Source organism: Puntigrus tetrazona, chromosome 8 (assembly GCF_018831695.1).
Source record: "Puntigrus tetrazona isolate hp1 chromosome 8, ASM1883169v1, whole genome shotgun sequence".
In the NCBI taxonomy this organism is placed as follows: Eukaryota; Metazoa; Chordata; class Actinopteri; order Cypriniformes; family Cyprinidae; genus Puntigrus; species Puntigrus tetrazona.
Window position 1 is genome coordinate 15,964,989 of NC_056706.1, and position 18,921 is coordinate 15,983,909.

An 18,921-nucleotide genomic window follows, 5' to 3' on the forward strand; every position below is an offset into this window, starting at 1 on the left:
ATATATGGTGAATCATTGCTTAACATAATAATAATAATAATAATAACAATAACAATAACAACAAAAAACTGAAATAAATCCCAAAACAAACTAAAACAAACAACTGAATAAATGAATGATTAAATAAATAAAATTATGAACATGGCAAATCATAATATTCATACTACTACTAAATAAATAATTAATAATACATGGTGAATAACTGTTTTAATACTACTACTAATAGTTAATACAAATAATAATGGTTTAATTTACATTTCATAAAAAAATTCAATAAAAAAAATAATTTTTACAATGAACATTTGAAGGAATTGTCGCTTCAAGTGAAATCTGGATCCTAAAGCAACACTAGTTGTGAACTACTGCCGTATGCTGATTTGCTAATGAGGTGTTTGGTTATCAAAACAATCTGTCTGTGTTTCTATATAAAAAGCATGGGGAGATGTTTGTGCCTGTGTGCGTGTGTGTGTGTATGGGGACTGTTCAGTGGCGGAATTAGGATTTTGCTGATTTCGAGTTCCTGGAACAGGTCAATAAATAGATTGTGCTAGTCTCCTCCAGCCACAATGTCTGGACTGATGCTGAAACGCGAGCGTTATGAGGAAGTCTGCTGTACCCTGATGACATGGATCACTCGCATTCAGCCTGACACACACGCACACAAACACACACACACACACACTTGTTGTAATGATAGAGTGAGTTCTGACTTGAGCAGTGGACCAGAGTGAGAGAGTGTGAAAGTGTGGCGTTTGAGCCTGCGAGAGGCTGACACTTCATCTGCACAGCTACAGGCCACAGAGGCCTCTACACACACACGCACGCACACACACACAGCACGTCTCAGCATTAGCCACAGATACACTGCCACGTTTGGGTCCCACTGCTGTGAAAAATCGGGCATACGTTTTGACTTATGACATTTATCGTTGTGTGCTTTGCTAGAGTTAATTCATGCAAATGGAGCTCTAACAGTCATCAGAAAGTACACATATGACAGCTCTGCTCTATTAATTACCTCACTGCAAATTATTCCTCCATCTGATTGCATCTGTTTCTCAATATAAAGTGATTTGTTTTGCTTTTGGAAAGCTCATTTGTCTTTTTAGATAATGTAAAGGACCATTTGGACCGATAAATAAGCTGTTTTGTATCAGGAATATGTAATAATCCTTAAAGCACATTTTACTAGCTCATTTGATAGTATTACAAATCCAGAAAATCCTCAGTTGTCATTCATAAACTATAAATTTACATGCCCCTATTTTATCAGCTCACCAGCCACTGAGCCTTGTCACTCAGCAGTTTTTTTATGTTTAAGGCTAACACAAGTTTATGTTTTTATAAACAATTTCTTGACAGGCCAGGTAACAGATATAGCATCTAAACCTGTGTTTAGCTCAAGGAAGATATATGTCTGTATTACTCTCTCTCTCTCTTTCTCTCTCTCATCAAATAAATGAGTCTTTACTCTGATGGTTTCATATTACGCAGTGTATGGTTGGAAAAAAAAACATCATATCAAACCTCATCAAGGAAGATAAAATTCATGCCTGCAGATGGCTGCAGGCAATCATACTTTCATATTTCATCATGTTGATAAGGATATTGCAAATTCTTTGAAGCATTGCAAAACAGGCAAACAGAGGCAAGACGTGCTAGTAAAAGCCTTTTCATCTTACCACGTTATAGGTTACTGTAATAGGAACTGTTTACACAGGCAACAAACTGACTTAATATATTTCTGAATCTCATTTTCCTCACACCACTCCTAAACACTTGAGCCGCTTGAGCTTTTACTGAGCAAAGCATTTATTCCCGCTTTAAAAAATGGTCATATTTTCCGCTTTATGCATATTATAGGATAGATACTCCTGTCATCCTCTGAATCATCACTCTGTTTGTCGTGGAGTTTGGATTTATGGTGGTTCCTTGGTGTCTGACTCAGGTCCTTCTGATTTATGTTGTAATAACTATATGTATTTGCACATTTTCACATCCTCACTTCTTAGTGCGTGTTAACCTAAAATGTTGGTGTTTATGTGCCCATGGCACATAATTTTGTTAAATCCTTAAAAGCAAATGAATACTTTTATTCAACAAGGATGCATTGCATTGAACAAAAGCGTAAGAATATTCATTCTAAAAACTGTGGTTTCCAAAAAGTTATTAATCAGCACAACTGTTTTCAACATCGATAAGAATGGTTTCCTAAGAATCAAATCAGCACACTAGACTGATTCCTTAAAAAAAGGTCACATGACACTGAAAACTGTAGTAACGGCTGCTTAAAATCTAGCTTTGCCACGACAAGAAATAATTATATTTAAATATATTAAATTAGAAAGCAGTTAAGCTTGTAATAATATTTCAGAAATAATCAAATAAGCATAGCCTTGGTGAGCATGTGAGACTTCTTTCAAAACATGAAAAAGTGACCTCAAACTTATGAATGGCAATGTATAACAATTTTCATTTGAAATGGTTTTCGTTATGGATCATCTGATATGTTTATTATTGCTTAGTTTGATGGCACTTCAGTCATGGCTGACTGAGACTGTACTTACATTCAAGCCATGTGGACTATACATGGGATTCCCCCCCAGGGCATCATTGTATCCTGCCGTCTGACTGATAACATGGCGCAGGGTATCCACCTGCAGAGGACACAACAGGAAGTCAAGCTTGTCAACATTCTGCTTCACAGAAACACATGCAAACATCAACACAGTGATGTATGGTGACAACAGACAAAGGCAATGGTGTTTAAACAAAAATTTGATGGCTTTGCGATTTACTAAATGAATCATACTAAAATGGAATACGCAGCTAAATGAAGGATACATATGTGGTTTAATGCAACATTTAGGACAACATATGCGTTTCCTCTCTCTATTGCTTTCTGGCAACAGTTACTCTATTTCCAGGCTCGAAACACAAAATCACAGAAAGAGGGAATGGAATAGTTTTGATTTGGAATTTACTACAAAACATGGTAATATTCACACGTGACAACAGTTGGAGGAGAATATGGTATATACATTATTATAGCATGAGCAGATCTGAGAAATGTTCAGTACACATTAACTCTTTGTCTCTCTCCTTCAAATGGTGTCTTTTAACATGAAGATGAAATGAGCTTACGTGAACAAGGAAAGTTGGGATAATCATGAAAAGGGGACAGAAAAGGATATAGAGGTTTGGAGGAAAGAACAGTACCATACAACCAATACCAACCCAAGAGCTCAAGTCAGAGCCAAATGCATTCACAACATCAACTACAAAATGGGGTCTGCTCCAGGATCAATATACCAGCATAATGTTGTAAATAATGAGTGTCTAGTCAGACGGGCCTCTTATGGGCTGTGATATGGTAATTTAGTTGGGGGTCCAGACTGAAAATGTGAAGGATCCATCCATGTCCAGACTATCGTCATCATTAATCTTCCATGACTATAATGAAGCTAATTGTTGAGGGGATGATCAAATCTGTATCACTGTCTATATGTTGAGGGGGAGGGAGTTGAGTTTTTAATGTGGATGGTAGGCTAGCTGACAGGTCTGCTCTGGTTCACAGCCCCAGTTCCTGTGCGTAGCGCCTACCTGTGACTGCACATTGGCTCCGACTTGTGCCCCTTGGTAAGAATCCCCATTCAGATTCTGCATGCTCATGAACATGTCCCCCGAGTTTGGGAGGTTAAAAGAACCTGACGAACCTAGAAAGGAAAGATGTAAGGAGCTGAATAACGAGAGGATGAGAGAGAGAAAGAGAGGCTATCACAGACTCACACATACACGCAATGTGTGCGAGGACATACGCGCACCACACGCCACGCTAGGAAGTGATGCTCGGAAAGCAAGCAACAAAAGGAGAGCAAAAGAAACAAGGAAGAAATGAAAGGGAGGGATGGGGATGACGGTTAGGTTGCATTACATCTCTAGAAGGGCACGTGGGGGTCACCAAAAATGCCAAAACAAAGGAAGGGGTGGTCACAAAAAAGGACAAAGATGGTGTATGGAGTTGGAAGTCTAAGTTTTCCACAGGGGTTCACACCTATTCCTACTCTAGTGGACTAGTTCATAGAGGGAATTATATGCCAATGACAAAAAGGACAATAAGAAGCTTATGGAAAAGGCCAGTACCAGTGAACATGTTGGTTAATAGAGTGTTTTTGTTCTCTGCAGAGTCCAGCTGAAATTCTTCATCTTTCATCTGGAATCCTGGGTGCAAGAAAAAGGGGACCCCTTAAAAAATTGCTTACCCACAACTCCTCAGGGTCTAAGCCATGTCTTTATCACAGTCAAATCTTCTGCTTATTATGTCTGAAGAGCATCAATTTAAGGTAGACACTGTATCATTCTGCTAATCAAATATTCATTATTATTTCATACTACACATTTCTTCAAGAGTGTAACATGCTCCGAGCAAGAGATTCCCATCAATTCACAGCGGGGGTAACATTGTCACATATTTATGGATAGAAAGGGAGGACAGTGGGTGAGGATTATCTCTTTTACCCCCACCGGCACCGACACCCTCCCACCCCCTCAAAACTACAAACATATTCAGCATGTGCAACCCGCTCACACAGTTTCTGCTTGACTTTGCTCGTCTCGTTCAGCATGTATAGTCTCAGAGGCAGGAGAGTGAGGCTCATCCCCCCGGCTGGGACCTCTCACTGTCACAGCAGCCAACCGGCATGCCAGAGGGAGCAGAGGTTCAGAAGGGACCAAGCTGGAATTGGGGATGGCTGGTTGATTTTTGGGGGCCCGTCCGGGATGAATGCAAGCTTACCGGAGTTGGGTGTGGTGGGTGAGTTGGTCTGACTATTCTGGACGGCGGCAGCTGCTGCGTGCGCGGCAGTCACGGCTGTCTTAGCGGCATACAGGTTGGCTTCCTCTTGGAACTTGCCAATGTTTTTTTTGTAGCGGATCCTCTTGTTGCCGAACCAGTTGGATACCTGGGGGAGAGATGGAAAGAAAAGGAAATAGGGGGAAAAAAGAGGAGGGGGTGTCAGACGTCAATGCAGACGAGGCACTGTGCACTGAGCAGAGTGATTGTTTCAAGATGTCATGTTTGGGTCCATCAAGTCCACAGTCCCCAGCCTCCCACAGTAATATCCGCTGGGCATGCAGACTAATTAAGCGATTATCAGACAGGGCTTGTGCGTTATTGCGGATGGAGGCGTGACATGCTCTCTGTTTGTCTCTAGACAAAACCAACACACAAGGGGCTGCTCGTCTTGTGGCAAAATTTGGATCAGTGTTGTGCTTATGGGATCAGGTACCTGGTGCCAGACGTGAAGGTGGTATATTTTCTAGCAAGGCTAACAGAGATCTTGCTAAAAAGTGTTCAGGTCCCTGGCCCCATTCAATAAATGAATACATTCTCAATAACAGATATAACTTTTTGTTTCTTCCTTTCTTTAAGGTAACTTGGATCCATTCGGTTCCCCTCATTTCAAAGGCAAGGATTTTATGCATCTTAATAACACTAATGTTCTTTTCTTTTGCATAAAACCACTTTTGTGCTCCTGCCTTAAGACAAATAATAGACATAATAATAACCACAACTCAGATAGTACACCTAGCCGCACTGCCTCAATGCAATACATTAATAATTACAATAATGCTAATTTTACTAAAAACAGCAGCCAGGAAACAATAAGATCTGGGTCACATGGGGGGTGGTAGATGTGCAAATGCTAGCACTGCATAATTGTGGAATAATAAAGAGATTAAGGGTTGTTTCTTAATAGCCCTATAAATTACGGTGGCCTGTCGCCGTGGCGATCTCTCCTGCCGTATTCCGGCTCTGGCTGGACTGGAGGACCAGAGAGCCTCAGCCCCTTAATGATGCTTTATTTAATTTCCACCTCTCTGCTTCCATTTTAATATCTCCAGCAGCCCGAGCCACACTACGCTACAGCGGCTGAATTTACATGACATCAGATCATTTCTACCCCCACCATGCCTCTGCGCTTCTAAATCTTTAATATCTAGGCAATTAAAATTAATGACCATTCGGCTGAAGCCACCACCGTTGGCAGGCTTTTGCCTTAACATCAATTGTTTGATGGGTTTACCTAGAGGTTAAACTAACAAGCAAGGTTTAATTGGAAGCAATGAAAGCACTAGCCGTCATCCTTTTTACTTAACCTGCTTATGAAGCAGTTTAAGGCCATGGAAAAAGAGGCACACGCAGTCTCTAAGCTAACCTCCTTCTAAAGATTAAATACCTTAAACTTAGCTGTTCCTAACCCTAATGTTTTATATTTTAACAAAACAAAAACATGTTTACAACATAGAAGTCATTTAAATGATTTTTCTCTAGCTGTACAAGTCAATGACAAATAAAAAAAGGATTAAAACAGGAAATCGTTAAAAAAATGAAGTAAAAACATTACCAAATGCAATCTTTTTAAATATGAAAAAGGGCCCCTTTCTGTGATATAGTTTTTACGATTATAGGTTTTATGATTTTGACAACAAATGACTTCCTGCACATTGGTCACACCACAACTTGTCAAGTATTTTTTTAAAAACAAATATTTTAAAACAAATCTACATCACATATTCGGATATCATATGTATGCGAGAACAGACCAGAAATGCAGTAGACTTCTATGTCTGGAACCCAATACCTGGTTTGTTTGCTTTAAACCAATGGAGAGGAAAGCCTGTGTGGGTGTAGTAAATAATTCACCACTACTCCCTCCCCAAGCTTGGGTCAATACGCCACTAGTGTCACTGAAATGGGATGGATGATCTTACCCAGGTCTCAATACCTCCCGATTTATACTGCTTCTCTTGCTGAGAGTGGAGCTTAAATGGAGACTCAGACTTCTGGCTTCATCACACACACACACACACACACACACACACACACACACACACACACACACACACACACACACAGAGACACACAGACACACACACACATTCCCTGTCATGAGCGGTTGCAGTGGCCAGGGCTGCTGATATTATCAATAATAAAGTGGTCTGCATTAATAGTTAACACATTAACCTGAGGCAGAGCTCTACTACATGTATAATGAGCTGAAATATTGATAAGTGTCGCTCGTTTGAACTGCAGGAAGATCGAAGCGGAAGAACCGCACTTAATTGGGTGATGGGCACCGCATTTTGTGCCCACTCATTTACAGGGCGCACAACATCCCCTCTAGACTCAATGCTTAAAATCATAGTGGTTATGAAAACTCTCTCTCCAAAAAAAAATAACATCATGTGACCTTGTGTGCCTCATTTAGAAGACAGAGAAGCACACATGCACAGAGATTGTGCCCAGATAATGAGGTTGATTCTGTGCAGTGAAGTGGTGCCTGATAAAGGCGACTAAATTTCATCAACAATACCATTACCACCACACATCACTTCAAATCTGCACATGGTAAAATGGCAAAGCAGGCAGCCTCTGGGATCTATTTGTGCTAGAATCTGTTACAATAAGAGTGGGGAAATATTGCGATCACCTTAGGAATGTAAATAACTGGTAGAAAAGATTACTATCTGTTATTTGTTTTAAAAAAAAAACACTGCAAAACTATTTTTAAACCATATTGCTATATTCCAGCATAAAAATTTATTAAATAAAAGATATTTCTAAATAAAAAATAGTTTCTGAACATACACAGAACACACTGATTAAATACAATGTGGGGTAAATATCTATCACAGGCATGTCAAAATGTGCAATGACAAGACATAACACAGTCAAAAGGGACACATACTTTTAGCGCTTTGACAATCGAGTGAAATTCTCTAGAGAAGAGTGGAGGGGGTGTATATATGCATATTACAGCAAAAAAAAAATACTATTTAATACTTGGTTGGATTACTGAGCACTCCAAATATAGTCCCATTCGACACTTGCTTAAGTGTGCAGATTTGTTGGCACTACAGTAAGTGCAGGAAATGTACAGTAGACTTTTGGGGAACAAAGTGCTGAGTATGTCTTAACATGTTCTAAGGTATAAGTGAACACACATAAAGGGGTGACAGAATAAAGGAAAAGCAACAAAGAAAAACAAATGGCACAAGAAAAGTGGAACAGGAGAAGTCATGACATACCTGTGCCACTGTGATGGTGGTTCCCACCCCCTGAAGGCAAAAAAGAATGGCTTTTACAGGATCTGACTCTGAACAACCCTTCATAAGCCCCTCCCCACAGAGAAAAAACATTTATTACATCACAGAGTATGCAAATATGCTCTAATACCAATAGGTTAACAGTACACATTTTCCTTGACCACCTCTGTGACCGTTTGAAAAAAACTGAAAAGAGTTTTGTCTGTGGGGAGATGGGTGTGGGTGGGTACTCTTGCCTTCAGGTGGATTCTGAATTTGGTTATTAGAGTGGGAAAACACTGTGATTCTTTTAAATTCCTTGCGATAATGAATCATACTTTGTGAGTAAAATAAAGTCCCTCTTCTTTCTCTCCGACACACATACACTCGCATACACGCACGCATTTACTCTAAAACACAATGACTGACACAGATCACCACAAACTGTGGCATCCATCCACAACAGGGTACACTCTGTGTCTTCAGGCCCTGCTTGAGACTCAGCTCAGTGGAAGTATCAGACTGATGTGTTAGAGCAAACAGGTATGCATGCTAGACAGTGACGAGAGGAAAGAAGAGGACAATGAGAGAGAGCACGCTGGAGAGTCTTTCTGGTCTGATCAAGCTTGGCCCTGTCCCAAATGGCACCCTCAGCCCTTGCGATCCTCTTCAGAGTATATACTTTGCCACACGGACTACTGGGTAACATTTGAGGATGCATAGTGGCTTGGGAAGGTTTGGGAACCTAAAATGACAAGCTGGACACCATATGAGCGAAGGTCAGCAAGACCGTAAGTTCACATTAAGTACATCATTTGAGACAGGGCCTTTGTGTGACCTATCCAATTAGCCACTGTTTGCCTAGATTGTGGTATTACCCTGCTGAAAAATTGGTTAAACCAGTCTAAGATAGTCTGTAGGTCTGTTGGCTGATTTTAGAGCAGGAGTCTTCAAATTTGGTCCTGTAAGGTCAATGTCCTGCACAGTTTAAACACCAGCTCTCCAAGACTGAGTATGGAGACCACTGTTTTAGAGGGTTCTTTGGCATTTTTAAGCTGATCAGGCTTAGGAGACCAACTGGGCAACCTTCTAAACCAGCTATAGAAGGTGTCTTCAACTGTAACCCCCGTCCTGCAGAGATTACCTCCAACATTGACGAAACAAATCTGAACCTGAAGCACCTAATCAAGGTCTTCAGGATCAGTTTATGCCCTTTTGAAAAAAAAACTGTGCATGCCAGATAGCTTTGTTTTGAAGCGTGGCTACTGTTTTGAGCTGGTTCAAGCTGGACAAAGTGCTGATCATGTGCTGGTCCTAAGCAGAAGAGATAGTTGCTTAAGACTAGCTTAAGACCAGCACGTGACCAGCTAAGGACCAGCACGACCAGCTATGGACAAGCTTAAACTAGCACACAACAGCCATTCTTTGAAACATACCTAACCAGCATATGCTGTTTGTCATCAGTGAGGTATGTGTCTTGTAGCATGTTGGAACTAAACTCTGAAGGACAGTTTGGCTCCAGGAGCAGGGTTGAATATCACTGAGTTTGACCAGCTGAGAACTAGTTTAAATCAGCTATAACCAAACTGCATTGGATTTACCCAGGTAAACCCTGAGCACTGGGACTTTATGTAGGGTTCCCATACATGCCATTTTTCCCAGATATGGCCAAGATTTATATATTGCTTTTTTTCAAAGTACCTTGAGAGCGTTTCGAAAAAACATAAGGAACCGATGTTATACACTGGCATACGATTGGTCTGCACACATAAACGTCAAAACCTAGATATTTTAGGCAATATAGAAATCCTGTCCAGGATGCATCTGGGGAAAATGGCACATATGGTCACCCTACTTTAAGTCTTCAAACGTTGACCTGTTGTTAGTCTTTTTTTCTAGACTATCCAACAAATGTGGCATGTGGTGTGGCCTCACCTGGGATACTGTTATGCTGCACTTCTTAGCCAGCTCCTCTTTGGCCTCTTCACTGGGGTAAGGGTTACTAAGATGCGAGTAAAAATACTCATTCAGGATCTCGGTCGCCTGCTTGCTGAAGTTCCGCCGTTTCCGTCTGATGTCGGACAAGTGGGGGGAGGGGGGGGGGTGGACAAGAGGAGGAAGGCAATTAGAGAAACTCAAATAAAACCATGTGTGATGGCCAAACTCATAATGAAGCTGCTGGCAGGAAATGAAGTCGGGAAGGCTATTATCAGAATACATATGTAGACACAAATGGACGATGTTACGTTAACGGTTGAGCTCGAAGCGAAGCGTGAAATGTTCAGTGTTTAGAGCGATGAGCTTTCCCTCTCTATTTCTCCCTCTATCGCGTTTTCTTTCACTCTGATGGGGGCGTTAAGAGGTGCTCAAGCATTCCCAGTCAGAGCTGTATCTTGGGACATTAGGAAAATCAAGCCATGGCCAGCTGAACACTGTTCCTCAAGTACTGGGGCAGGGCCTGATGGAGTTGCACTTACCGCCACTCACTGAGGCCCACCCCGCTACGGTTAAGCGCTGGCTTCTTTCTCTCGCCTTGTTTAATGCCTTTCACACGACTGGCCGGCCAAACAATTGTGCTTCCGCTTCACTTGAGTGTTCTCCTTGAGACCTCATCCGCTCTTTTCTCATGTTCACTGAATCATTTCTCTCCCCTCTACGCCTCTCTAGATCTCCTCTACCAACTGTTTGTGATTACAGTAATCTGGACCACCTGCTGATGACCTCCTACCCACCAAACGCAAATGACTTCATTTCCACTCTATAAAACTCTTAACTGCTTTCAGGTGCTTAGTATGACTGTGTTCAGTGGTTGGCCTAAAGGCTCTAAAACTGTAGTATTGGCAAGACCACATCTTAACCGCCAATGGTTGAATAATAATGAACGCTTTATTGTGGTTGGTTGATAACAGGTGCCATACAATCTGTGGCAGTGCCTAAAACCTGACTGGTTAGGTCAAATGAACCCAGAATAGAGTAAAACATGGTTCCTACTTAAAATAACTGAAATAATGAATCTTTTGAATAACTTAATGGAAATCATTACATGTGACCAATTTGAACATGGGTGAAATCTTTTGGAGAACTTTAACACAAATACATTAAATATCAGATTGAGAGGATTCCTATTGACATGACTTGATTTGTAAATGCGACCACACCTTCTGGGGCCATTATAATTGATGGTTACCTTGAAATCTTATTCTCTAATCATTATCTTCTTGCACTGATTAATTAGCAAAAGATTAATTGTTTCAAATACAAATGATGCAACTCATATGTAAATACACACTGATACTAACCTGGCATCGAGGAAGCGGGACCTCAAGATCATGACGGCCTCACAGGTGCTCTGTTTAAGTTGCATTTGGATGGAGCTGAATTTGCGATGGATGATGCTGACCATGCGCTCGATCTCTTTGGGCGAGATGGGCCGTGTGCGAGACTGCTCCCTCAACAGATTCATGACGTGGGTAGTGAACTCGTTACATGCCTGTGGAGAAAGACACAGCTTTTATTCTGAGTGAGGATGTAGGTGTAAAATGCATTATGCAAAACTAAATTACTCTGAAGTCTTTAGAAACTGCTGCTGAGACTCAACAGCTACACTAATAAATAATTTCTGAATACACAATTCCGGCATCACATCCTCACTTAAACTCCAAAAACATCCTAGAGATTGACCCTCTTTTTAAAATCGTTACATACTCTCAGCACAGTGACAGAAATGCTCTTTGACGTTATTCCGCAGAAGAAGCACATCAGTTCAACTGCATTCGTTTGAAGCTCTCTGGAGCAGCAATCAGCAATTTTTGAAGCAAGTTCAAAGCTGCTGCTCTTGAAAGCATGGGAAAAACACCATCCATACTGTTTGTAGTGCTGCGGAGGACTTGAACGGCTTAATAGGTGAAGTCATCTATGAATGCAAATGCCGATTTGCAATTTGGCACCTGCCCAGCGCCAGTAGAATTTAAACAGCTTTTCGTTAAAGCAGTGGTTCATACATGATTAATTAGAATAACTAATTTAGGTAGTGCGCACTTTAGCTCATTACTCGGAGTAAAATTCGTTAAGTATTTACATTTAGATAATTAAAAGAGGGAACACCCTTAAGAAAGATGCATTTACTCTGGGTGAAAGGGTTGAGCCACCTTTTCCGCACACTCCCTTTTTAAACGCTTGCAAGTTAATCAGACTAATTTGGGCCATTGGCTGGCGAAGCCATCATCAGCTAAACAACTTCCATATCATATTAAAAGGATTGTTATTTAGAAATAAAAGTGTTCTCCTGACCATTCTTTATTGTTTATGGTGCTTGTACAGAATGAACACCAGGGGGTCAATGACAAACAAGAGTAAACAGCAAAAACCTTGTAATATGTAGTTTAATACACAAGTTCTTAGAGATTTGTACTTGCGTTCATGTTGGTTGCAGATCAGGCATAAAATGATCATCATGTCATTGACCCACTACAAAGAGACATGCAGCTATTACTTATAACTATTTTTAAGGCATCTCCTCAAACATTGAGCACTTTAACTGTAGCGCATCTGAAAAACATTATGATTGAAACACCCTCGTTCAACTCGTCCTTGATTATGAGAAAAATAATCAAAGCGCTGAATCAAAAATTAATGTCAGCTCCATTAAAGAATCAATACATGACCTCAATGAAGCAGCCAGTCCTGCATAGCGACACTCTCAAATGCACTATGCAATCAGAGGCTGCTCTCCACACTGTAACTAAAAGCGTCTGCTCAATATTTATAAGAGGATGTCTAGACTACCGCTGTTCAGGGGTCAGGTAAGTTGAAGATGTCCTAATGCCTGAATACCACCGTAAATCACATCCGCTCTCAGTCGTAATCATGACAGACAGGACTGTAAAATGCAAAATGCTTGCTCAGGTTTAGACCTCTGACTCCTTCAGTTCAGATGAAGGCCTTCAGGTCTCACTTTAAACCTGTCATGGAGCTTCAGTGAAAAACACCCATTCAGACAGAACAGCAATCTGGGATTATTCACATTTATAGGATCAATGCAAATGTGTGAACGCAGATACAAAGTTCTTTTGAAGTCTTCTTGGCTCTGTACCATTACAATCTGGTTGGGCTTAACTTGATGTAAAAATTTCAGTGTTTGCCAGGCTGGAAAATGATCTAGGACTACAGAATGTAAATGAAGAGCTACTTAAATTGCTTTTCCCATTAAAATCAAAATGAGAGATTTTGTCAAAATCAACAGAAAAACAAATGTAAAGGCGAATATGCGGTTCAACAGATGCAAGAAAGTAATGGTCACAGTTTACCATACAAAAACTTTACATTAGATTATTTACATAAAATTTTATTAGTTTAAAAAAAAGGCTTGTTTGAGCTAAATGGCGAAGAAATGAACAGGAATATTTACTGTAAGCTGTGAAAGTGATTTACCTGCTCATATTTCTCCAGCTCGGTATGGTAGATCTGTCTGATCTGGGAGAGTTTGGCCCTGTAGTCAGAGTGCTCGATGGAGTTGTCAGTGGGACTGCCGGCTGCTGCTGCCGCCGCCGCCGCCGCCGCTGATCCTCCGCCCTTCTCCGGTCCCGACACGCCCTCTGCCAGAAGCATGTTGTCAAGACGCATCAGCTGTGGATCCGGCGGATCCTCCTCCTGAGCCCCGCGGATACTTAGACCTGATAAACAACAAGAAGCGATCGGTCAGTGACATGACGAGGCTTTTTAATTCTTAAACAGTTTTGAATAGATGTATGATTTAACTGTGATTTAACAAATTGTAAAAAAAAAAAAAATATGGGCCCAAAGAAAACTGGACCGGAGTGACATTTTTCAAATATATTGTTTTTGTAAGGTTTTAGTAAGGGGATGGTTTGGACAAAAATGAAAAATCTGTCATCATTTACTTGTTCCAGACATGTTTGAGTTTGAAATGTAAATGGATAGTTCACCCATAAATTAAACGAGTTGAAAGAAACGTAATTTCTGACCAAAGTATTCTTTTCAGTAGAGTACATTCACAACTTACTGAACCATTAAAAAAAAGTGTATTAACTCTACATGTTTGTAAAGGAATGTGATGGATACTGTGTCTAAACCAGACATAATGCAACAAGTTTCCAGCAACACTAAAAAAAACAAACTAGTTAAGATGTATACTGTCCCGCTTGCGTCCGTCTGCTGCCCTCATGTCCCGTGAATGATGAAAGAGTGAACGAATTACTGAGGAATGATTGAATTTCATATAGGCGTAATCACAGGCGCACTATAACGCGAGTAGTCAGCTCTGCAATCAAACCTCTGTCTGTCAGCAAATACCACTATCTGTCACAACAGGCCAAAATAACTACAGACTGTATTAGAGTAAAAATACGTCGTCCACTCCAGCCCATCTCTATGCTTGAGTTAAAGTGAGACGGATCAGGGCGCTGGGGGTATTGAGAGAGTGCTGAAAAGGCCCGTAGGTACGAATTTGTTTTTCCTCTGTTTTGCAGTGCTGCCTTCTCGAATTTTCACAGCACACTGCACACACGGTGTGTGTACTCACAGCCATACATGACAGGGACACTCACCGACTGACACACACTCAACAGCGTGATGGCACCTCTCCACGCTGAGGCGATGCTAAACAGAAAGGCGCGCTTGTACACGTGTCTGAACGCGCTCGCCTGCTGTTCCCAAATCACGAGGACGGCGTAATAATGAGCAGAAAGTGTTCTCACAAGTGCAGTTATGTTTCGTTGTTAACAAACTGTTTTATTATACAACCCGGTTCTGCTCTCTGCAGAGGCAAGGCTGCTTGAAATGTATGTAAATTTGCATAGCAATCGATATGAGGGTGAAAGATAGCTCATTGTGTTTGCTTGATATTCATAATGAACCTTGGAGCAGTAAAGAGCCATTAAGATTGATTACAAACTTCCTCATCATGCTTGCCTCTTTCTCTTTCTCTCTCTCCGTGTTTGCATAATGAATTCCATTCATATAGGAGAATAATGAAGCAGAAAAAGTTCTTTTTGTGAAGGATTTTAATCAAACGTTTTAATCTTAACATGTATTTGTAACGGCGGCCTCTCTAAGAAGATGCGCACTGTCTGCAGGCTTTTGTTATTTGGGACACATCCCGATTTCGACTTTCACAGAGCAGTGTTTGCCGTTAACCGTAAGAAACCGTTCTTGGTACCTACAGCTGCCTGGATCACAGTTTCCCGCCATTTCCGTTTTACCTTTCAATTTTATGAGGACGTAAAGAATAGATCCCAATTCATTTTCATTCAACACATAAGCTTTAAAAGCCAGGCATAAAAAAAGAGCCTTAAAATCAGAATAAAAAAACAAGCTGAAATTAACATACTTTTATTCAGCTAACACAGGGGGCAAGAAATCATCATAAATGCACAAAGAAATGTCTAGGACTAAGACGAGTTTGCGTATGCTGTGGTTGGTCTGGGTATTTTGGATGGTTTGACTAGTGGGTGATTTGGGGGTTCTGAGAGTTTCTGAGAGCTTCATTACAGGCTTCATTAAGATACTGTGAGATGCTGAATCCTAAATGAGGAGATTACTGACTTTATTATTGCACTGTGGAAGCCTGGCAAGCAGCTAAGCCTCTCTGTGTGTTTGACAGAGACACAAAGACACACACACACACACACACACACACACATTACATACAAGAAGGGATGGGTAAACAGTTTAAATAATTGTATTTTACATTCGAGCAGCTGAACATTATATTGGGGAAGAAAAAAAACTTGAACATTTTTTTAATAAAACTGAAATACAGACTTGTTTAAAAAATTGGGGTCAGTAAGGCTTCATTCGTTTGATAAAAATCCAGTAAAACCAGGAATATTGTGAAATGTTATTGCAATTTAAAATAACTTATGCTTTATTACATTTTATTTAAGTAATTCCTAATTCCTTATTCCTGTGAGGCTGAGATGAATTTTTAGCATTATTACTTCAGTCTTCGGTGTTACACAATCCTTCATCATTCCAATATTGTTCAGAAAACATGTTCTGTTATTATTATTGTTGAAAACAGCAGTCCTGCTTATTTGTCTGGAAACCAGGATATGTTTTTGATGAATGGAAAGTTCAAAAGAACAGCATTTATTTAAAATATAAATCCACTGTAACATTATAAATGTCTTTACCCTCATTTGTTTTTCAATTTCATGCCATCTTGCTGAATATAATTATTCATGTCTTTCAAACAAACAATTGAAAAAATAAGTGCATTTAGTATAGCCACCCTTTCCATGACACAGAGCATTGCTTGATTTTTATATCAACTACCTAGATTATTTATTATATCAATCCCACAAACAAAACACAAGTTTGAATGCATATATACACACTAACATAACTGACTAAGGGTTTAAGTTTGCAATGCTACTTGCTTCCAATTCTTGTGCACATTACAACATAAACAAATATTTACACATTCATTTTATGGTTTTGCAAACAGACTTCAAGACTTGCTCCCATAAAGCACAACCTAAAAAAAAAAAAAAAACTACAATCCATCAACGCCTGCGGCGAGCAAACCCAGAGTACAAACAAACCCCACTGAACACGGACACTCTAGCTAACCCACTTTTGTAAATAAACAAAGACAAGACGCTGTCAACATGAAGAGACCATTTACTCGGCTAACACAACAAATTTAAAGCGCGGCACCTTCAGCCAAGACTGCCTGGCCCGTGCGCTATTGATCAGGTGTTAGCGCATGTATGTGCTGTTGATATTAGGCCACGGGGTGTAATGGTGTGAGAGGCCGAGGATGAATGAGGTCATTTGTGTGAGACGCTCAGCTGGCCGTGCTGGACAATGCAGTGTCAGCGCACAGAGCCAAGGCCACACCAGGGACAATATGACCCTGCTCCACTGACTCCAAGAGCAGACACACTACTACACATACACACAACATCAAGTTAATCCAGTCTTATTTCACTTCAGGATACTATAATAGTTTTCTGAAATATGCTGCTTTAGTTGTTTTTTAATTTTTTTTATTTTGGTGTGTGTGTGTGTGTGTGTGTGTTTGTGTTCAGTTTATTAATGTGTGTAGTTTTAGTTTACTATTATTTTAAATTCGCAAATTTATATGCTTTTATATTTTAATTATTATTATTTTAATCGTATTAGTTTTTGTCATTTCATGATTTTTAAAGTGTTTTTAAAATGTTTTATTTAAATTTTTAATGTTATTGATTTTAGTACATGCGTTCATTTCATTTGGCTTTAATTTACATCATGTTTCAAGTCTTTATTATATTGTATTAATATTTAAAATTTTTAGCCTACCTTTTTTCCATATTTCACATTTTCATCCATTTATTTTACATTTATATTTATTATTTTTGCTTTTATTTAATCATTTTTATTTATTGCATTTAGTTATTTTTAAATGCTTTTATTAACGTTTTATTAATTTATTTTAGTTTGAATAATCTGAATATGTATTGATTTATATATTTTATTAATATTGTGAATAAATGTAAAATTTTTACATAGTAAAAAAAAAAAGTTGTTGCATTATTGTCATTTTTCTATGCTTTTTAATGTCGAGATTAGTTTTTTCATCAAGCACATCAATGTTTTTAAGTACGTTTTATATTCAGTTAATGTTTATTTTATTAAAAGTAATTTTTTTCTAAAGGTTAACTATAACAATCCTGATTTGATGTGTACATCATTTTCATGTGGATTAGCCAAACTCTTCCCTGTCAGATGCTAGAGCGACATTTAGCAGATGTTGTCTGCGGTTTTAGATGTTTATCAGAGGTTTGTACACAACTATGGCTTTTAAAAAAAATGAGCATGATACTTTCCAGATGAGGTGATGATTTGGGTGCTCGCTGGGCAGCATATGCAAGTATGAACGTGTTTGGGTTTGCGTTTGATTTGTGTTACGTTAGAGGAGGCAAAGGCTTAGTTTTTGAGGTTGGTTTATTTCTTCACGTTTCTGTCAGGTATATTAAATACACCACAACTGACACATTTCCACACCAGCCTCAGTTGTCACTACCATTCCGCTCAGTCGCTCCTGAAGGACCAGAACAGGAAACGCAGCTGAGGGAATTTACAGAGCTTTTCACTTAAACAGACATAAATCAGCACTTTCATTCAAACCAAATAATCTGAGACCATAAAGAGCTGCTTGTCTCGCACTGTATATTACCGCCAAGTTCCTGCGAGCAATAACACGGCCGTTCGCAGGCAAAGCAAAACAGAGAGGGACGTGAGGATGTGACATGTAATGCAGTTAGAAGGTCCTGTCGCCCACACTGGCCCTGACACTTTTATCATACGTGTCCATTTCTATTTGGGAAATGGCGGGGATAAAAATGATTACTCGGCTGTGCGGAGAGCGCGCCGGGCCCCTCCAGGCTGCAGGCCGGGTGTATTGGTGCCACGGCTGCCCAGGAGAGCCATCCATAATGGGCACGTTTGTAGACACGGACCCCCTCCTTTCTTCCACCTCCACCTGCTGCAAGAGCTTGAAGCAAACAGCGCTGTGCTTTATGGGGCCACTTTCTCTTAACAACAGAAATAAGAGTCTAGTCATTTCCTGTTGAATCTTTACCCTGTTCGCTCCCGAAAGTATTTTAGGGTTCTCGAGCCCATGTTTTACATTTTAACACACACACATATATATAATTTTATTTTATAATTTTACTTTTTAGAATTGATTACGATATCTTCATGACTATCTCAAGGTCAATAAGATTTTTTAAATGTCATGTGTTGTAATTTAATAATATTTATGAATTTATAATTCATGATATTAAATAAATACTACGAAAAATATTACATATAATAATTTTAATG

General features: G+C 39.7%; 1 protein-coding gene across 10 annotated transcripts in view; it reads right to left on the bottom strand.

Moving 5' to 3' along the window:
- Positions 1–2,511: 2,511 nt before the first annotated feature.
- The window catches only part of LOC122351126 (pre-B-cell leukemia transcription factor 3-like), a 24,759-nt gene continuing 8,349 nt past the window's right edge, over positions 2,512–18,921 (bottom strand). For 2 of the 10 annotated variants that reach the window (XM_043248016.1, XM_043248015.1), the window contains exons 3-10: positions 13,519–13,760; positions 11,388–11,578; positions 10,024–10,159; positions 8,092–8,121; positions 4,796–4,961; positions 4,144–4,221; positions 3,604–3,716; positions 2,523–2,657 (exon numbers count right to left, since the gene is read on the bottom strand). In XM_043248016.1, coding sequence (XP_043103951.1) covers positions 2,538–2,657; positions 3,604–3,716; positions 4,144–4,221; positions 4,796–4,961; positions 8,092–8,121; positions 10,024–10,159; positions 11,388–11,578; positions 13,519–13,760 — 1,076 coding nt within the window. In that variant the 3' untranslated portion in view covers positions 2,523–2,537. Of the gene's footprint in view, positions 2,658–3,603; positions 3,717–4,143; positions 4,222–4,795; positions 4,962–8,091; positions 8,122–10,023; positions 10,160–11,387; positions 11,579–13,518; positions 13,761–18,921 lie in introns of all 10 variants that reach the window. The other 8 variants (XM_043248018.1, XM_043248017.1, XM_043248020.1 and 5 more) reach the window with 5 other exon arrangements.